The 17,634-nt window shown below is 40.8% G+C and overlaps 2 protein-coding genes and 1 long non-coding RNA gene across 5 annotated transcripts in view; 1 reads left to right on the forward strand and 2 right to left on the reverse strand.

The window, feature by feature from the left end:
• LOC117286255 overlaps positions 1 to 8,070 on the reverse strand; it is a 13,725-nt gene extending 5,655 nt beyond the window's left edge. The window contains exons 1-2 of the long non-coding RNA XR_004517370.1: positions 7,797 to 8,070; positions 6,888 to 6,928 (exon numbers count right to left, since the gene is read on the reverse strand). This is a non-coding gene — a long non-coding RNA (uncharacterized LOC117286255). The remainder of the gene's footprint in view (positions 1 to 6,887; positions 6,929 to 7,796) is intronic.
• Msh6 (mutS homolog 6) lies at positions 4,941 to 16,254 on the forward strand. The gene is made up of 9 exons (XM_033763922.1): positions 4,941 to 5,140; positions 8,080 to 8,246; positions 9,395 to 11,933; positions 13,502 to 13,767; positions 14,700 to 14,817; positions 14,978 to 15,067; positions 15,501 to 15,655; positions 15,758 to 15,957; positions 16,094 to 16,254. Exons 1-9 carry the CDS (start codon positions 4,981 to 4,983, stop codon positions 16,173 to 16,175), a joined length of 3,777 nt encoding a protein of 1,258 aa, XP_033619813.1. The 5' UTR covers positions 4,941 to 4,980; the 3' UTR covers positions 16,176 to 16,254.
• Positions 16,245 to 17,634, reverse strand: part of Fbxo11 (F-box protein 11) — a 77,626-nt gene continuing 76,236 nt past the window's right edge. For all 3 annotated transcript variants that reach the window (XM_010615795.3, XM_010615796.3, XM_010615797.3), the window contains one exon: positions 16,245 to 17,551. In XM_010615795.3, coding sequence (XP_010614097.1) covers positions 17,422 to 17,551 — 130 coding nt within the window. In that variant the 3' untranslated portion in view covers positions 16,245 to 17,421. The remainder of the gene's footprint in view (positions 17,552 to 17,634) is intronic.

Here is a 17,634-nt window from a genome sequence, read left to right on the forward strand (position 1 = left end):
AAAACCCAGTATTGCAAAATCTGTAAATAGAAAACTGTGTATGTATATGTATATGTGTGTGTGTGTGTTTTCCATACTAGGGATCAAACTTGGGCCCTTTAGCTTGTGGAGCAGGCGATGGAACCACTGAGCCACATAAATCCCTGGCCCAAGATGTGTATTCTTGCTGGATGTCATAGTGTGCAGCATCTGTAGTCTTAGCTCTAAAGCCCAGGAGTTCAGGAATAGCCTGGATAGTATATCAAGATACACAAAGATGTGCAAAGTGTGATATTTGGAGGGGGTGGCAGGAAGGGACAGTTTGTTGGGCTCTGTCCATGCTAGACAGTGGTTTACCACTGAATTATGACCCCAGCCCCAAGGTGAGTATTCTTGTCAGTCTCTCCTGTACTAACTTCATGCTTGAGAATTTATAACCCTTGTTGATAATGTAGTTAAAGAAACAGTTGGTGTCCTCTTGAGACCACCTTCAGAGCTTACTCTGTACAACTGAGTTCACACTGCAGGAGAAATACACAGAGCTTCAATTTGACAAATCAAGAAAGAAGACAGTGTAAACTTCAGTCCATATTGGTCTTGGGGCTCATCTGGAAGTATTAATAATTTCAGTACACACGGGAAAAGTTTCCTCAAGTGAACAGGTGAAAGCTTCACTAAGTACATGCCAAAACTTTACTGGAGTCTCTTCTTCCCTAAGGAATATACTTGCCATTAAATAAAGCAGCCAGGCTTGACCCAGTGGGTACCCTCACCCATTTCCCCTGAAGAAAAATCTGGCCATTATACAGTTGAAGCCCATAATTGGCTTTTTGGTTTCTTATCATACACAAAAGTGACTTCATGTAGCAGCAGAAAGGAGAAAAGTCTTTTCCAAACACTTATAAAGAAAGCTGTTTTTTTTCAGATAATGAATGTGATGGGCTTCATGGTTATGTAGCCAAATGGTCTATGTGAAGAGAGGCCTGTGAGCATAGCATTCCACTGTGATAACAGCTTTGTTTTTTTCTCTTCATGGATACGTGAGGCAGAAGGAAGCACAGCTGTGTAGAGGTCAGAATTGTGCAGGCACAGCTTCCTCTTGAATGAAGATGGTCTGTGTGGTGAGTCTGAGGCAGCATTCATAAACCAGGACAGGTCACATTGTAGACTGAACTTACCTGTAAAGGTCCTGGAGACGAGTAGAAGCTGAAATCATGCATGCTTCTGGTTATGTTACCCTTTTAATATTCTTTTTGTTTGTTTTTTGAGACAGGGCCTTGATTTGTAGTTAAGTTAAGCCTGGTGTTAAACTCATCGTATAGCCCAAGTTGGCCTTGAACTCGAAGCAATCCTCCTGTCCCAGCTTCCTGAGTGTTGGGATCACAGGCATGTGCCACCACCCACACCTTTCTCTTTTAATAGCCCCCTCCTCCCCCCCGGGCTTTTTTGGTACCTGGGATTGAATTTGGGACCTTGAGTTTGCGAAGTAGGCAGTGGAACCACTGAGCTAAGTCCCCGGCCCTCTCTTGATATTCTTACCTAAACCCTCATTCTTTTTTTTTTTTTAAATGCTGGGCATCAAACCCAGGGCCTTCCACATGGTAGGCAGATGGACTACCACTGTGAAGCTGTACACCTAGCTCTGTGTGTGTGTATATTTATTTTTGAGACAAGGTCTAGCCTTTGTAGTTCCTGCTATTTTTGGAACTATGTAGGTAAGCCTGGACTGGCAGTCCTGCCTCAGCCTGATGCTGGGATTAGAGATATGTATCACTATGCCTAGCTTTTTGGCTTCAGTTAATTTCACAATGTAATCCCAGCCTTTAGGAGGCTGAGGCAGGAGGATTACCATGAATTTGAGGCCAGTCTGAACTACGTAGCATTTTTGAGAGCCTGTCTCGGAAAAAAAGTCTGAATTATTTAGCGTGATTATTTTAATTTTGTAGTTGCTCAATGAAAACCTTTAAGCAGGCCTAGAAAATCTTGTGTAGCAGGGATGAATTATCAGCTATTTGTGACTCTTCATCACTGAAAGGTTCTTTAGTTTGTTAGATTTTTTTTTTTCCTTTCTGCTTTCTCAGAGAAAAACTTTATAATGGCTACATCCATTTTTATGATTTTTTTTTTTTTTTTTTTTTGTACCAGGGATTGAACTCGGGGCCTTGCACTTGGCAGGCAAGTGCAGGGAGCACTAAGCTACATTCCCTGCCAAGAATGAATCTTTGTGGGGCCAGGGATTTAGCTCAGTGGTTCTGGTGCCTGCTTTAAAAGCGTCAAGGTCCAGAGTTCAAGCCCTGGTGCCAAAAAAAAAAAAAAAAAGGAATGAATCTTTTTTTGAGTCAGTAGACATGTATGTGTGTTGACTAATTTTGACACATCAGGCACAAATTTGTTGATTTGGGTTTTTCTTGAAACTAGCTTGTCAGGGGATGGTACTACATGAGGTAGCTTTTAAAGAGTTTGGAATACACAGTCTACCTGGAGATTCTAAGCAGTCTGTTGAATTAGATACAGTAATGTGATTAACAAGTTAGTGTGTGCTTCAGCAAGAGAAGCCATCAACAGAGTGGAGACAATCCACAGAATGGGAAAAATTTTTTTACCAGCTATTCAGATTAAGGACTATTTATCTAGAATATATAAAGAAATAAAAAAAATCAGACTACCCAAATGTAAAGACCCAGTGCAAAAATGGGCATCTCAAATAAAAAGACACTTCTCAGATGAAGAATTAGAAATGGCAAAAAACATGAAAAAATGTTCACCATCACTAGTCATTTGTGAAATGCAAATTAAAACAATGCTGAGATTCTACCTCACTCCTGAAAGAATGGCTATTATCAAGAAATCAACTAGGGCTGGGGATTTGGCTCAGTGGTTCCACCACCTGCCTTGGAAGTGCAGGGACCAGAGTTTGATCCCTGGTACAAGAGAAAAAAAAAAAAAATCATCCAGGTGTGGTGGCACATGCCTGTAATCCCAGCACTTGGGAGGATCGCTGTGAATTCGAGACCAGCCTGGGCTACATAGTGAGTTCCAGGTCAGTCTCAACTACATAGTGAGACCCTGTCTCAAAACAAAACAAAACAAAAAAAACCAATAGGGCCTGGGATTTAGCTCAGTGGTGTCCCGAGCCTGCATGGCAAGCATAAGGTTCTTACGTTTGATCCCTGGTACTGGAAAGAACAAAAACCGAAAAATAAATGCTGGAGGGGCTGTGGGGAAATATGAACCTCTCTCCACTGTTGGGGAAGTATAGAGTGATGCAACCACTGGAAATGAGTGTAGAGATTTTTCAAAAAGCTAAAACTAGAGGTTCCATTTGACACAGCTATACTGTACCTCTTTTTGGTATCTTCCCAAAAGAAGAGCATCACACCATAGGGCTATATGCATACCCATGTTTATAGCAGCAGTTTGTAAGAACTAAATCTCACAAACAGCTCAAATGCCCATCACTTGATGAATAAATGTGGTTTTTAAAATACAATGGGAGTACTTTTCTGCCATAAAGAAGGATAAGCTTCAGCCATTTATAGCTAAATGGACGGACCTTGAGACCATACTCTTAAAGTGAGATAAATTGGACACACATGCTTAAATACTGTATTGTTTCTGTGGTGGGAGAAACTGAAAGTGGAAATTAGGATTGAAATATACGATGGATGGCGTGGGGCGGGGATTTAGCTCTGGTGCTGTTGCCTGCCTCATTAAGTGCAAGGTCCAGAATTGTTTGATCCCTTTTACCAAAAAAAAAAAAAAAAAAGTATGATGGATTTTGGAAAATGGGAAGAAAGTTTTCAAATGGGCTGGGGATTTACCTCAGTGATTCCACTGCCTACCTTGCCAAGCACAAGATCCCAAGTTCCATCCCTGGTACCCCCCACCCAAAGTGCTCAAATGGAAAGGAGAAGGAGGGAAGGAGGGAGGGAGGAAGGGGGATAGGAAAAAAAGAAACAAAGCTTTTAGTACATAGGGAGGGGAAGGGACTGGAGGGGAATGGGATAAAAAATACCTGCTTTATATTAATATTGTGGATAGATCTGGTTTCTGCCATGTTACCGTTGTAGGTGTGGCTCACTGTAATTTGGGGAGTATGTACAGTAAGTGTACCTGTTTTCTCGCTGAATATTTTGCCAGTTTTTTTTGTTTTGTTTTTTGTTTTGACACTCTTCCTCCCACCCTACCAGCAATCAAATTCAGGACATTTCGCTTGCAAGGCAGGCACAGCACCACTGAGCTAAATTCCTGGCCCCTTATTTATTTATTTACCTATTTGGTACCAGGGATTGAACTCAAGACCTTATGCTTGCAAGGCAGGCTAAATCCTCCGCCCTCCTGGCTCCTTAATTTTGTTTTGAGACAGGGACTCACTGTGTAATTCAGGCTGGCCTTGAACTCACTATATAGCCTAGGCTGGCCTCAAGGGAGCTCACAGTGATCCTCCTGCCTCAGCCTCATAAATGCTGGGATTATAGGTGTGTGTCACCATGCCTGGCTTAGTTTTTCCAGTTTTTATTTTTGTTTTTGGGACAGTGTCTCACTTTGTAGTTCAGGCTGGCCTTGAACTCACTGTGTATCCCAGCCTGGCCTTGAACTGGGGGCAATCCTTCTGCCTCAGCCTCCAGATTTCTGGGATTACAGGTGTGTGTCCTCCATCCCTGGCTTCCAGTTTTTAAACATGAATGATTTTGAGAATTAGTTTCTCACTTTCACACCAGAATGTTTTTTTTCTTAAACTTAAATAAGCATCATATCAGCTTTTATGTTTCAAAAGTTACTTGAACATCTTAACATGTGACATTAAAAACATTAATTCTTGGATTTCCCTGCTTGAATTTTAATGCCAGAAGACTTCAGAGGGGTCTTAATGATACTTCCCCTAGAATTGCTTAATTGTACTTAATTGCTTTGGAAGTAACCAGCTATTAACCAAGTTATGTGTTTCCTTTTGGCAACAGTTCCTGTGACTTCTCACCAGGAGACTTGGTCTGGGCCAAGATGGAGGGCTACCCTTGGTGGCCTTGCCTGGTTTACAACCATCCCTTTGATGGAACATGCATCCGTGAGAAAGGGAAGTCAGTCCGGGTTCATGTGCAGTTTTTTGATGACAGCCCAACAAGGGGCTGGGTTAGCAAAAGGCTATTAAAACCATACACAGGTAAGAAAGCAAGAGTCACAGCGGTGTGGGTGGAAGGAAGGGGAGGAAAAGAGAGGGCAGGCCCTCCACACAAAATGCATTTTACTCCAGTAAGTTGCAAGAATGGCAGTTTTGAAAGGTTCCAGCATAGTGAAAGGGTAAAAAGCAGCTGGTTTTTTAGCCAGTTTGTTTTATGGAGCTTTATTTTTGTCCTTTGACTTAGAACAATTTAAGGGAAAAAGGGCTGCGGATTTAGCTCAGTGGCACTGTGCCTCACAAGCACAAGGGCCCTAGATTGATCCTGGGCAAAAACAACAATTAAAAGGGGGGAAATCATCTCATGATTAGAGTTAATTAATCAAAATCAGAACTGCAAAATTAAGGGTAAGTTAAATGGTCCTCATTTTGAAGGAGCCAAATATACATGAGCAGGATACACAGTGTGAATCAGTGACCTTTGTGACAGGAGATGCACACTGTTGACTTCAAAATCATCACCTTTGAGCTCATCTGAGTTGAGCTTCACACCAGAATTCTGGAACCATAACTCTCTCCTTCCAGGCCTATCCTCATTTTACCACAGACATCAGACATCCTGTGCCTTTGCCTCACTTGGACTAGGTGTGTACATTCCTGAGTCTAGGAATTACATACACTGGCTGCCTGGTGGATTACACTCATCCTTTACCCTCACATAGTGTGAGGATTGTATATTGTTGAGCTTCGTGTTTGAGAATCAGAACAGGAACAGTCTCCTAGAAATCTCTGCATCATAACCTCTGGTCAGCGTGCTTATCCTGCTAGGCATGGGGAATTAAAGAAGCTTGATATACAGTGTGGAAAAAGAATTCGGAAATTTATTTTGTTTACTGACTTGCTATATAATTTTGGCCAATGGAAGTAAATGATTTTCTGATACCTTTCCTCATGTATAAAATGCAGGGATCGAACTCAGGCCCTTGCACTTGCAAGGCACACAGCGGAATCCCTGAGCCAAAGCCCCAGCCCTCCTAGGATTTAATTTTTTAATTTTTTTGGGGCGGGGTACTGGGGCTTGAACTCTGGTCCTTGTGCTTGCAATGCAGGCGGCAGAACCACTGAGCTAAATCCCCAGCCCTTAGGATTTAATTTTTGATGTCTAAAAAAAGCTTGCTCAAGCCGGGCGTGCTGGTGTACACCTGTAATCCCCGCACGCTGGAGGCTGAGGCAGGAGGATCGCTGTGAGTTTGAAACCAGCCTGGGCTACATAGTGAGTTCCAGGTTAGTCTCAACTAAATAGTGAAACCCTGTCTCAACCCCCACCCCCCCCAAAAAAAAACCAAAACAAAAAAAAACCAAAAAAAAACTTGCTTAAAAGAAAGAGATTGAGGAAATGTTTACATTATGTTGTCTGTGCACACTGCTTTCTTTTACCATTTACTTATTTTGGTGCTGGAGATTGAGCCCAGGGCGCCTCATGAATACTACCTAAGCAGTGTGCCACTAAGCTGTATCTCCAGCCTTGCTCTTTCAAATTCCCAATTTTATAAAAGGTGCTTGGGAGGCTTGAAGGGAGGATCTCCACTTAAAGGCCAGCCTAAGGTACAAGATCCCAACAATGAATGTAACTGTACTGTATCCCTAAAATGTACCAATAAACTTAAAGCTGAAAAAAAAAAAAGGCCAGCCTAGGCAGCATAGTGAGACCCCGTCTTTAAACCCCTCCTCAAAAATCCAAAAACTCAGTTTCTTAATTGGGGGTATAGCTTAGTGGGTTTAGAAATCTTACCTAGCTAGTAGGCACAAGGTCCTGGATTTGATCCCCAGTACCTAATTTAAAAAAAAAAAACACCCAGTTGTTGCAGTACATGCATGTTAATAAATCGTGAGAAATTTATATGAAGAAAAGCATCTGAATGATTGTACTAGGGATTGAGCCAGAGGCCTTCACACTGAGCTACATCACAGGGAAGATCTTGCCACTTCCCCCTCATTGTTCAAATTTGGGACCCTCCTGCCTTGGCCTCCTAGGCTACAGGTGTGTGCTTCCACACTTGGCATGAAATAAAAATTTTCTTTTGGGGGGGTACTGGGGATCGAACTCAGGACCTTGTGCTTGTGAGGCAAGCGTGATGTCACTGAGCTAAATCCCAGGATTCTGTTTCTTTGAGACAGGGTCTCGCTATTCAGGCTGGCCTCGAACCCAACTATGTACCCAGGCCAGCTTCCAACTCATGGTGATCCTTCCTAGTGCTGGGATTACAGGCGTGCGTCACCATGCCCGACTTTGAAATGGGTTTTATTTTTTTTTTTGGTACCAGGTATTGGAAAGTGAATTTTAAATGGAGTCTTTAAAGAACTTTAAAATTGCATTTGGATACCCCCCCACCCCAACCAAGGATCAAACTCAAACTCAGGGTTTTTCGCTTGTGAGGCAGGCTCACCTGTGAGGCAGGCACGGTGCCACTGAGCTGCATCCCTGGCCCCAGGGTACCTACCATTTTGTAAAAATGTTTTAATAATATTAAGAGTCTGCATTACCTTCCCAAAATGGTAAGCCTCTTGCCGTAATTTTGATTATTCATTCATTAAAATGTCTGCTCTAACTACTTTGGCACAAAAAGTTTAGAAAGGATCCCAAAATAAATCCCATTACATTTCCTGCTTTACTTGAGAGGAGGTGTGAGGTGTGCCATACCTGTTTAGGGCCATGCTCCCAAGTCATTAGAAGAGAGACTAAGTAAGTGGTCCTGGGTGACCCAACAGTTAGGACAACTTCAAGTAGGTAAAATTGGTGATTCCAGTTTCATTAGTAGTTTATTGATGAGAATTCCTTCCTGTGGGTTTTATTGATCTATCTCTAAGGATAAAAAATAATGGACATTAGAAATTATATTTTTCTGCTGTCATTCCTGTTCATTAGGGCAAATGTAGATTGGTCCAACTATCCAGCAAGTTCTTATTTATAAATATATTTCTAGGTTCAAAATCTAAGGATGCTCAGAAGGGAGGCCATTTTTATAGTTCAAAGCCTGAGATACTTAGAGCAATGCAACGTGCAGATGAAGCCTTAAATAAAGACAAGACTAAGAGACTTGAATTGGCAGTGTGTGATGAGCCCTCGGAACCAGAAGAGGAAGAGATGGAGGTGGGACATTGCATTGTTATTTCTATTAGGAGAGTGATGGGGAAAAATGGCAGCAGGGGTGGGGAATATACTATGCGCTCACATGCACTTTATTTTAGTGTGTATGCATACACATACTTCTGGACCCTTCTGGATTGAAGGTTAAGTTAGGCTGGTAGACTCTCAAAGGTATTGCACTTTAACTTATGTTCTCAAGTCTGCTGGTAAGGTGAGGCATGGCCCATGCTATAAAAGGTAGTGCTATTTTGGTAAGAATTAGTTTTAAGCAGTACAGTAAAAAGTCTTTAAGTTGGTTGTTGAGGTTGTATACGCTTTTATTTTTTTGTTGTTTTGGTACCAGGGATCAAATAGGGGACCTAGAGCTTGTGAGGCAGGTGGTGGAACCACTGAACTAAATCCCCGGCCTGAGTATTTTAATCTGATTATAAAGATTGAGATTAGGGTTTGTTATGTAAATCATATTTAGAACTGGATGGTAACTAGAGATATCAGTTAGCTCAGTACTGGTCTACACATGCAGGAGGTCCATGATAGGACACTGTACCATGCCCAAATGATGCAGCTAGTTTGTGGAAGAGAAAGCAGTAGAGCCAATCTTGATTGATCATGCTTTCTTAAACTAGAGAATTTAGAAAATAGTAAATATATAACATGATCCTTTGTTAGGTGACTGAACAAAGAGGTATAAGACATGGAGGGAAACTTAAAATTACGTCCATGCTGTGATTATTAATGATGACTAGTCTTTGTAGTAATAACTTTTTATAGCATAGAACTCCTGTGGTGACATTTAATCCTGTAGTGTGATTCTTGTTTTAATGTTGGGGAAACCAAAATTAAGCAGTTTTGGGCTGGGGATTTAGCTTAGTGGTTCTGTTGCCTGCCTCCCAAGCCCAAGGTCCCGAGTTTGATCCCTGGTACCAAAAAAACCCCAAAACAAACAAAATCCCCAAATGAAGCAGTTTCTTATTTCTGGAAGTGTGTGAATCACAGCATAGTAATAGATATTTCATAGGAGTATCATAGCTTTTCAGATTTCATTATTTACTGATTTTTGTGATGCTAGGCATGGAACCTAGGTCTTTGTGCACACACCATACCGTTGAACCCTTTGCTTTCTTTTTAAATAAACTTTTCTTGTCTGGCAGGTAGGTGCAACTTATGCATCTGAGAAGAGTGAAGAAGATAATGAAATTGAGAGTGAAGAGGAAGTGCGGCCTAAGATGCAAGGATCTAGAAGAAGTAGCCGTCAGATAAAAAAGAGGAGGGTCATATCAGACTCTGAGAGTGACATTGGTGGCTCGGATGTGGAATTCAAGCCAGATGCTAAGGAGGAAGGAAGCAGTGATGAAATAAGCAGTGGAGTAGGGGATAGTGAGAGTGAAGGCTTGGATAGCCCTGTCAAAGTTGCTCCAAAGCGGAAGAGAATGGGGATTGGAAAGATTGGTTTTAAAAAGAATAGTTCAAGGAAGGAAACACCCTCAACCACCAAACGAGCAACTGGCATTTTATCAGAAACCAAGAGTACTTTGAGTGCTTTCTCTGCCCCTCAAAATTCTGAAGCCCAAGCCCAAGGTAGTGGAGGAGGTGATGACAACAGTGGCACCACCGTCTGGTATCATGAAACTTTAGAATGGCTTAAGAAGGAAAAAAGAAGAGATGAGCACAGGAGGCGCCCCGATCATCCCGATTTTGATGCATCCACACTTTATGTGCCTGAAGATTTCCTTAATTCCTGTACTCCTGGGATGAGGAAGTGGTGGCAGATTAAGTCTCAGAACTTTGACCTTGTCATCTTCTATAAGGTGGGGAAATTTTATGAACTGTACCACATGGACGCTCTCATTGGAGTCAATGAACTGGGTCTGGTATTTATGAAAGGCAACTGGGCCCATTCTGGTTTTCCTGAAATAGCATTTGGGCGATACTCAGATTCCCTGGTGCAGAAGGGCTATAAAGTAGCACGAGTGGAACAGACTGAAACGCCAGAAATGATGGAGGCACGGTGCAGAAAGATGGCCCATATATCTAAGTATGATAAAGTGGTGAGGAGGGAGATTTGTAGGATCATTACCAAGGGTACACAGACCTACAGTGTACTCGAAGGTGACCCTTCTGAGAACTACAGTAAATATCTTCTTAGCCTCAAGGAAAAGGAGGAAGATTCTTCTGGCCACACTCGACTATACGGTGTGTGCTTTGTTGATACTTCATTAGGAAAGTTTTTCATAGGTCAGTTTTCAGATGATCGCCATTGTTCCAGATTTAGAACTCTTGTGGCACACTATCCTCCAGTACAAGTCTTGTTTGAGAAAGGAAATCTCTCAGTGGAAACTAAGACAATTCTGAAGGGAACATTATCCTCTTCTCTTCAGGAAGGTCTGATACCAGGCTCCCAATTCTGGGATGCAAACAAGACTTTGCGAACTCTTCTTGAAGAAGGGTATTTTACTGAAAAGGTAAATGACATTGGTGTGATGTTACCCAGGGTCCTTAAAGGTATGACGTCAGAGTCAGATTCCATTGGGTTGACACCAGGAGAGAAGAGTGAACTGGCTCTCTCTGCTTTAGGTGGTTGTGTCTTCTACCTCAAAAAATGCCTTATTGATCAGGAGCTTTTATCAATGGCCAATTTTGAAGAATATATACCCTTGGATTCTGATATGGTCAGTACAAGACCTGGTGCTATTTTTACTAAAGCCAGTCAACGAATGGTGCTAGATGCAGTGACCTTGAACAATTTGGAGATTTTCCTGAATGGGACAAATGGTTCTACTGACGGGACTCTGTTCGAGAGGATTGATACTTGCCATACTCCTTTTGGTAAGCGGCTCCTAAAACAGTGGCTTTGTGCCCCACTTTGTAGCCCTTTTGCTATCAGTGATCGCCTAGATGCAGTAGAAGACCTCATGGATGTGCCTGACAAAATCTCTGAAGTTGCAGACCTTCTGAAAAAGCTTCCAGATCTTGAGAGGCTATTGAGTAAAATTCATAATGTTGGATCTCCCCTAAAGAGCCAGAACCACCCCGATAGTAGGGCTATAATGTATGAGGAAACTACGTACAGCAAAAAAAAGATTATTGATTTTCTTTCTGCTCTAGAAGGATTCAAAGTAATGTGTAAAATTATAGAGATTATGGAAGAAGTAGTTGATGAGTTTAAATCTAAAATCCTTAAGCAAGTCGTTACTTTTCAGACCAAAAACCCTGAAGGACGCTTTCCTGATTTGACTACAGAACTGAACCGATGGGATACAGCCTTTGACCATGAAAAGGCTCGAAGGACTGGACTAATTACTCCCAAAGCAGGATTTGATTCAGATTATGACCAGGCTCTTGCTGACATAAGAGAAAACGAACAGAGCCTCCTAGAATACTTAGACAAACAGCGAAGTAGAATTGGCTGTAGGACTATAGTCTATTGGGGGATTGGTAGGAACCGTTACCAGCTAGAAATTCCAGAGAATTTTACTACCCATAATTTGCCAGAAGAATATGAATTGAAATCTACCAAAAAAGGCTGTAAACGATACTGGACCAAAACTATTGAGAAGAAGTTGGCTAATCTCATCAATGCTGAGGAACGTAGAGATGTATCATTGAAGGACTGCATGCGGCGACTGTTCTATAACTTTGATAAAAATTATAAGGACTGGCAGTGTGCTGTCGATTGCATCGCAGTGTTGGGTAAGACCTAACAAGCTTGTTCCTAAGGCTTTGTTTAATAATGCTCTGTCCTAGGAGTATGTTTTTAAATCAGTTATAAGGTAGATGATAAGGTATTGACGTATTGCCATGTACATGCTTGCTTCCTCACTAGGCACAGCAGTGAAAGTAACTTAAAGCATTCACTTTAGTGGTATTGGGGATTGAATCCAGGCAGGGCCTTCACAGTGATCTGTCATCCCAGTCCCTTTAAAAAAATCTTTTGAGGACTAAGGACTTAGCTCAGTGGCACCCCTTCTGGTACAAGGTCCCAAGTTCAATCCCTGGTACCAAAAGAAAAAAAAAATCTTTGAGACAGTCAAGTTACCCAGGTTGGGTTTGAATTTATAATCCTTCTGAGTCAGTCCCAAGTGTGTTAGGATTATAGGTGTGTGCCACCACTCCTGGCTTGAAGATTTCCTTTAATTATTAATTGCCTGATTTTCAGTATTGAATTACTGAACAAAAGACTGATAGAAGACTAGCTGTATTTTATTTGATTTTTGAATAATTTTGAGACAGATTTTGCTATGTTGTCCAGGCTCATCTTTAATGCCTGGGCTCAAGTTGATCCTCTTGCTGTAGTCTGCTGAGTGCTGGGAACTGATTGCCTATACAGCAAGCTTTATTTTATATCAAACTCTCTCCCACACCCCCAGTGTTGGAGTTGCCAGATTTTTTGGGGGTACAAGGGAATGAACTCAGGTGGGCAGGCGGTATTACTGAGCTAAATACCTTGCCTGCCAGATTTTTTTTTTTTTTTTTTTTTTTTTTTTTTTTTTGGTACCGGGGATCAAACGTGGGTCCTTGCGTTTGCGAGGCAGGTGGCAGAACTACTGAGCCAAATCCCCGGCTTGCTGCCAGATTGTTTTTGTTTGGTGGTGGGGATCCAAGCCAGGGCCTGAAGCTTGTACTGAGCCACACCACCAGCACCCAGGACTCTTTAACAGTGTGAATACAATCAGCTAGTGGGCTAAAGTAGCATCCTTATGTTTTAGTGTGCTGCGTTTGGTAATTTAAGTTTTTAAAATCCTCAGTATGATTTGAAATTGGTCCCAGGTTTTAATACCGGTATGCTTACTCTGGGGGTAATCTTACTGGATTTCTCTTTGCTGTATATTAAACTTCCTTCCCTTCAAAAACCTCTGGAGTAGATGTTAGAGGCTAAGTCAAGTGTTAAATAAAGGAATTACGTAAAGTACTTATGCTGATACCTTAAAGTAACAGCATTTGATGCATTGGGTGGTTAATGGTGAAGATGCCATAGGTCTTAATTCAAGCAAATAGAACGTACTGCCTCTACTGAGTGAAAGCATTTTGGAAGACAATACAAAGACCCATCAGAAAATCCCTAGCTGGGTATGGCAATGTGTGCTTGTAATCCCAGAAGTTGGGAGGCCAAGGCAGGGGTGGTCCCAAGTTCATGGCCAGCTTGGGCCCCAAAGCAAGACCCTGCCTTAAACAACAAACCCCCTAAAACCCCCCACCAACCCACAAAAGCAAAAGAATCCCAAAATGATGAAGCCTTGTTTTTACCTTCTTTTTGACAGATGTCTTATTGTGCCTTGCTAACTATAGTCAAGGGGGTGATGGTCCTATGTGTCGCCCAGTAATTCTGTTACCAGGAGAAGACAATCCACCCTTCTTAGAGCTTAAAGGATCACGACATCCCTGCATTATGAAGACTTTTTTTGGAGATGATTTTATTCCTAATGACATTCTAATAGGCTGTGAGGAACAAGAGGAAAATGGCAAAGCCTATTGTGTGCTTGTTACTGGACCAAATATGGGGGGCAAGTCTACACTCATAAGACAGGTAACTTACCCTTAATGAGCCTTAATGTTCTGTTAACCAGAAAGTAAGGGGGAGGGTGAGTTTCAGGCCATGTGGGGGCTCTTTGACTTGATGAAATTCATTCAGAAGGCAGGTATATTTAAAAATACAATGGAGAGATGAAATGTTTCAAGTTTGTCCATTTGTTTATATATATTTTTCCAGTACTGGGAATCCAACTCGGGACCTTGCACTTGTCAGGCAGGCAACAGTGCCACTGAGCTACATCCCTTGCCATTTATTTTTGGTGCTAGCCATTGAATGTGGTGACTTGTACATGCTGATAAGCCAACCTCCTTCACTTAGGCCCCAGCCCTCCATTTAGACTCATCTGTAGGAGTCCTGAAAAACCTATGGTAGACTTGTTTAGAGGGTCTGAACTAGTGATTACTGGGGAACAGCTTTATTATTTTTTGGTACCAGGGGTTGAACTCAGACCTTGCATTTGCGAGGCAGGCAGTAGAACCACTGAGCTAAATCCCCTGCTGTTGGTCTGTTTTTGATACATATTTATCTTTCCTTTTCTGAACTGGTCACTTGGCCCAAAATTAGTTCTGAGCATCATCAGTAGTGTTGGTTTTTTTTTTTTTTTTTTTAAAGACGGTCTCACTATACTGTAGTTCAGGATGGCTTAGAACTCTGTGATCCTCCTACCTCTGCCTCCCAAGTGCTGGGATAACAGGCATGCATTACCATGCCCAGGATTATCAGTAGTCTTCAGCTGGTTCTACTGTCTAGGTAGGGTTGGGAATTGGCAGTGTAGTAGGCTCTGATGTTACACTCCTAAACTAAGCTTAACTTTTCTCTCTAATGTATCAAAATTAGGACTGTGAAGACTTCACAGTGCCTGAATCATGAATAAGGATTTTTAGTAAAGAGGCATTTATATCATGAACTTTCTTCTGTGTTCACAGGCTGGCCTATTAGCTGTAATGGCCCAGATGGGTTGTTATGTACCTGCTGAAGTGTGTAGGCTCACACCAGTTGATAGAGTGTTTACTAGACTTGGTGCCTCAGATAGAATAATGTCTGGTGAGTTGTCTATCCCCTATCCCTCCAATGCTTTGGAAGTGTTTTTTGCATTCGAACCATTTAAAGTTGTTATGCAAAACTGATTGCTCCGGACATTACTGTGTGACTGATGATAGATTCAATTATGACAAATTTGCTCTGATTCCCCCAACCCCTTCAGGTGAAAGTACATTTTTTGTTGAATTGAGTGAAACTGCCAGCATACTTAGGCATGCAACGGCACATTCTCTGGTGCTTGTGGATGAATTAGGTAAGACAAAATTTTAATTTGAAGATTTTCTTTAAAATATTAGTAGGAAGAACTATTTGTCCAGAAAATTATCTGAAGGGTATGTAAGGAATGCCTTTATATAGAGTATGAGCTGACCAGTAGTTGGAGATAAAAGGTTAAGATAGTGTCACAAGTTTTTGATTATTTTTTACACTTACCCATTTATTATAAATATTACAAAGGACACAGATGAGTAGCCACCCTAATTAAACTTATCAACTCACTAACATGAAGTTTCAGAACTGGAACAGTATGCTTTCTTAAACCCTGTTCCCCTAAGGGCTGCTTTATTTCTCTTACCAGTGCCATTTATAGAACACTTTTGGATATACTGATGTTATTTTAGAGACCCCCCCCCCACATTCTGTGAGGTGTAGAGATGGCATAATCTGTGCATATTTCACTTTTACAGGAAGAGGTACTGCAACATTTGATGGGACAGCAATAGCAAATGCAGTTGTTAGAGAGCTTGCCGAGACCATAAGGTGTCGTACATTGTTTTCTACCCACTACCATTCATTAGTAGAGGATTATTCTAAAAATGTTGCTGTGCGCCTAGGACACATGGTATGTGCAAATTATTAAAAATACTTACGCTTTAAAAGTATTAATTAGGGGAAAGAATTGTTAGCACATAATATAGGTAATAAATATTGTTCTTTTTTTAAGGCATGCATGGTAGAAAATGAATGTGAAGACCCAAGTCAGGAGACTATTACCTTCCTTTACAAATTCATTAAAGGTGCCTGTCCTAAGAGCTATGGCTTTAATGCAGCAAGGCTTGCTAATCTTCCAGAAGAAGTTATTCAAAAGGGACATAGAAAAGCAAGAGAATTTGAGAAGATGAATCAGTCACTACGACTATTTCGGTAATTATATTTTGATATACTTTCACTGCATACCTGGCCTTAAGTTTTCTGGGAGGGAAGACTTTGCACTGAGTTAAAAACAAGCAAGCAAAAAACAAAACAAAACCCTACTTTTTTTTTTTTTTTAAATTTTAAGGGAAGTCTACCTGGCTAGTGAAAGGTCGTCTATAGATGCTGAAGCTCTCCATAAGTTGCTGGCTCTGATTAAGGAATTATAGACTACATTGGAAGCTTTGTGTTGACTTTTGACAAAGGTGGTAACTTCAGACAACATTATGATCTAATAAACTTTATTTTTAAAAAATGACCATTTTTCCATTTTCTTTCTAGGAAATTATACCCTTTTAATTCTTACCTACCTTCTACATAATGGTTATTGAATACTCCACAATATATTAAGTCTAGATGTTATGGTACATGCATACACTTTCAGGCTGTTTATACCCACTGTCACCAATACACATAAAGGGGGTGGGGGAGCTATGAAACTGTATAGGGCTGTATATATACTGGTCTCAGCTTAACGCAGGAAATTGTTTTAATTTCCAGCATTTTGTCTAAACTGTTCAAAAGAAAACTATGAACAGAGTTCAAATACAGGACTGTTTTGAAGAGACTTTCTAAAGTGTACTTTAAAACATAGTAGTTTTTACCTTTCACAAAACTGAGTTACAAGAATACTTTTGTTTTACAGTGCATCCCTTCCTAGGAAGTCTCATTAAAACACTCACTTTTTCTAGGGGGTGATTTTGAATGCTGCACAGGGAAGGGAAGGAAATAATAAGTCTTAACTTTTCTTAAAGGATACCAGAAACATTGCTGGATATAATTTAAGATTAGTGTTTTCTCTTTCATAGAAAGAACGTACATACTGGGACATGAGTACAGTTACAGCAAGTCTAGGTGTGCTAACAAAACAGGGCACATTCAAGTACAATAAGATTTTGCTTGAAATTAAAAACAAACTACATGAGATTAAAGCATTAAAATCATATTTCTCAATCTGAATACATGTTAAAAAAATCAAAAGAAATGCAGAAGTGCTAGCTCACATTTTTACCATATTACAAAAAGCAATTGGTACCCATGTCCGTAAAGGCAGCAACAAAGCTGCTTGTCTATTGAAGATTACTACTGCAAATGGGACTGCATTCAATGCTAGTTGTAAAAACACCAGCTTTTCAGAAGTTGGTATCTATACAAAATTGCAGCTTATTTTCTTCACTTCTGTCCCTTCAAAAGTCTTTACACAGTAATGCTAAAACACCCAGCTTTGAGATCCTGAGTCAATATATTGCCACTTTCTTTTTTGGTAGCTTGAGCTTCATAGTGTCAACTGACCTTGTGTATCCACTTTTAAAACAGTCTCTTCCTGTAGCATGGGCAAATATTTTAAATCTTCTTCCAAAAAAAGTTTTAAGTTATGATGTTAGAATGGCAGGACTTTTTCTTTAGGGAAGGAATTCAGTTGTGCTGCAATGTATTAGATTCTATAGGTGGAGCAGAGTCATATAGTGTATCTGTATCATGTGTAGGCTCACCAGCTAAAGTACAAGGATTAGACAATGTTCCAGCACCACAGTCACAGAAAAACCTAAAGCAAAATGAAAACCCAAAAATTAGGAAAAGTGAGGAGAAAAATAACTTGGTAACATAGCAACAGTAAATGTGCTACAT

Source organism: Fukomys damarensis, unplaced genomic scaffold, assembly GCF_012274545.1.
Source record: "Fukomys damarensis isolate Sample0158 unplaced genomic scaffold, DMR_v1.0_HiC HiC_scaffold_2, whole genome shotgun sequence".
Lineage (NCBI taxonomy): Eukaryota > Metazoa > Chordata > Mammalia > Rodentia > Bathyergidae > Fukomys > Fukomys damarensis.

Excerpts from the sequence above, each read along its gene's own strand:
- Msh6 (XM_033763922.1), top strand. The coding sequence starts at position 4,981 with ATGGAGGGCTACCCTTGGTGGCCTTGCCTGGTTTACAACCATCCCTTT. Across the intron at positions 11,934-13,501 it reads CGATTGCATCGCAGTGTTGG|ATGTCTTATTGTGCCTTGCT; the intron begins GTAAGACCTAAC and ends TCTTTTTGACAG. Across the intron at positions 14,818-14,977 it reads CTCAGATAGAATAATGTCTG|GTGAAAGTACATTTTTTGTT; the intron begins GTGAGTTGTCTA and ends CAACCCCTTCAG.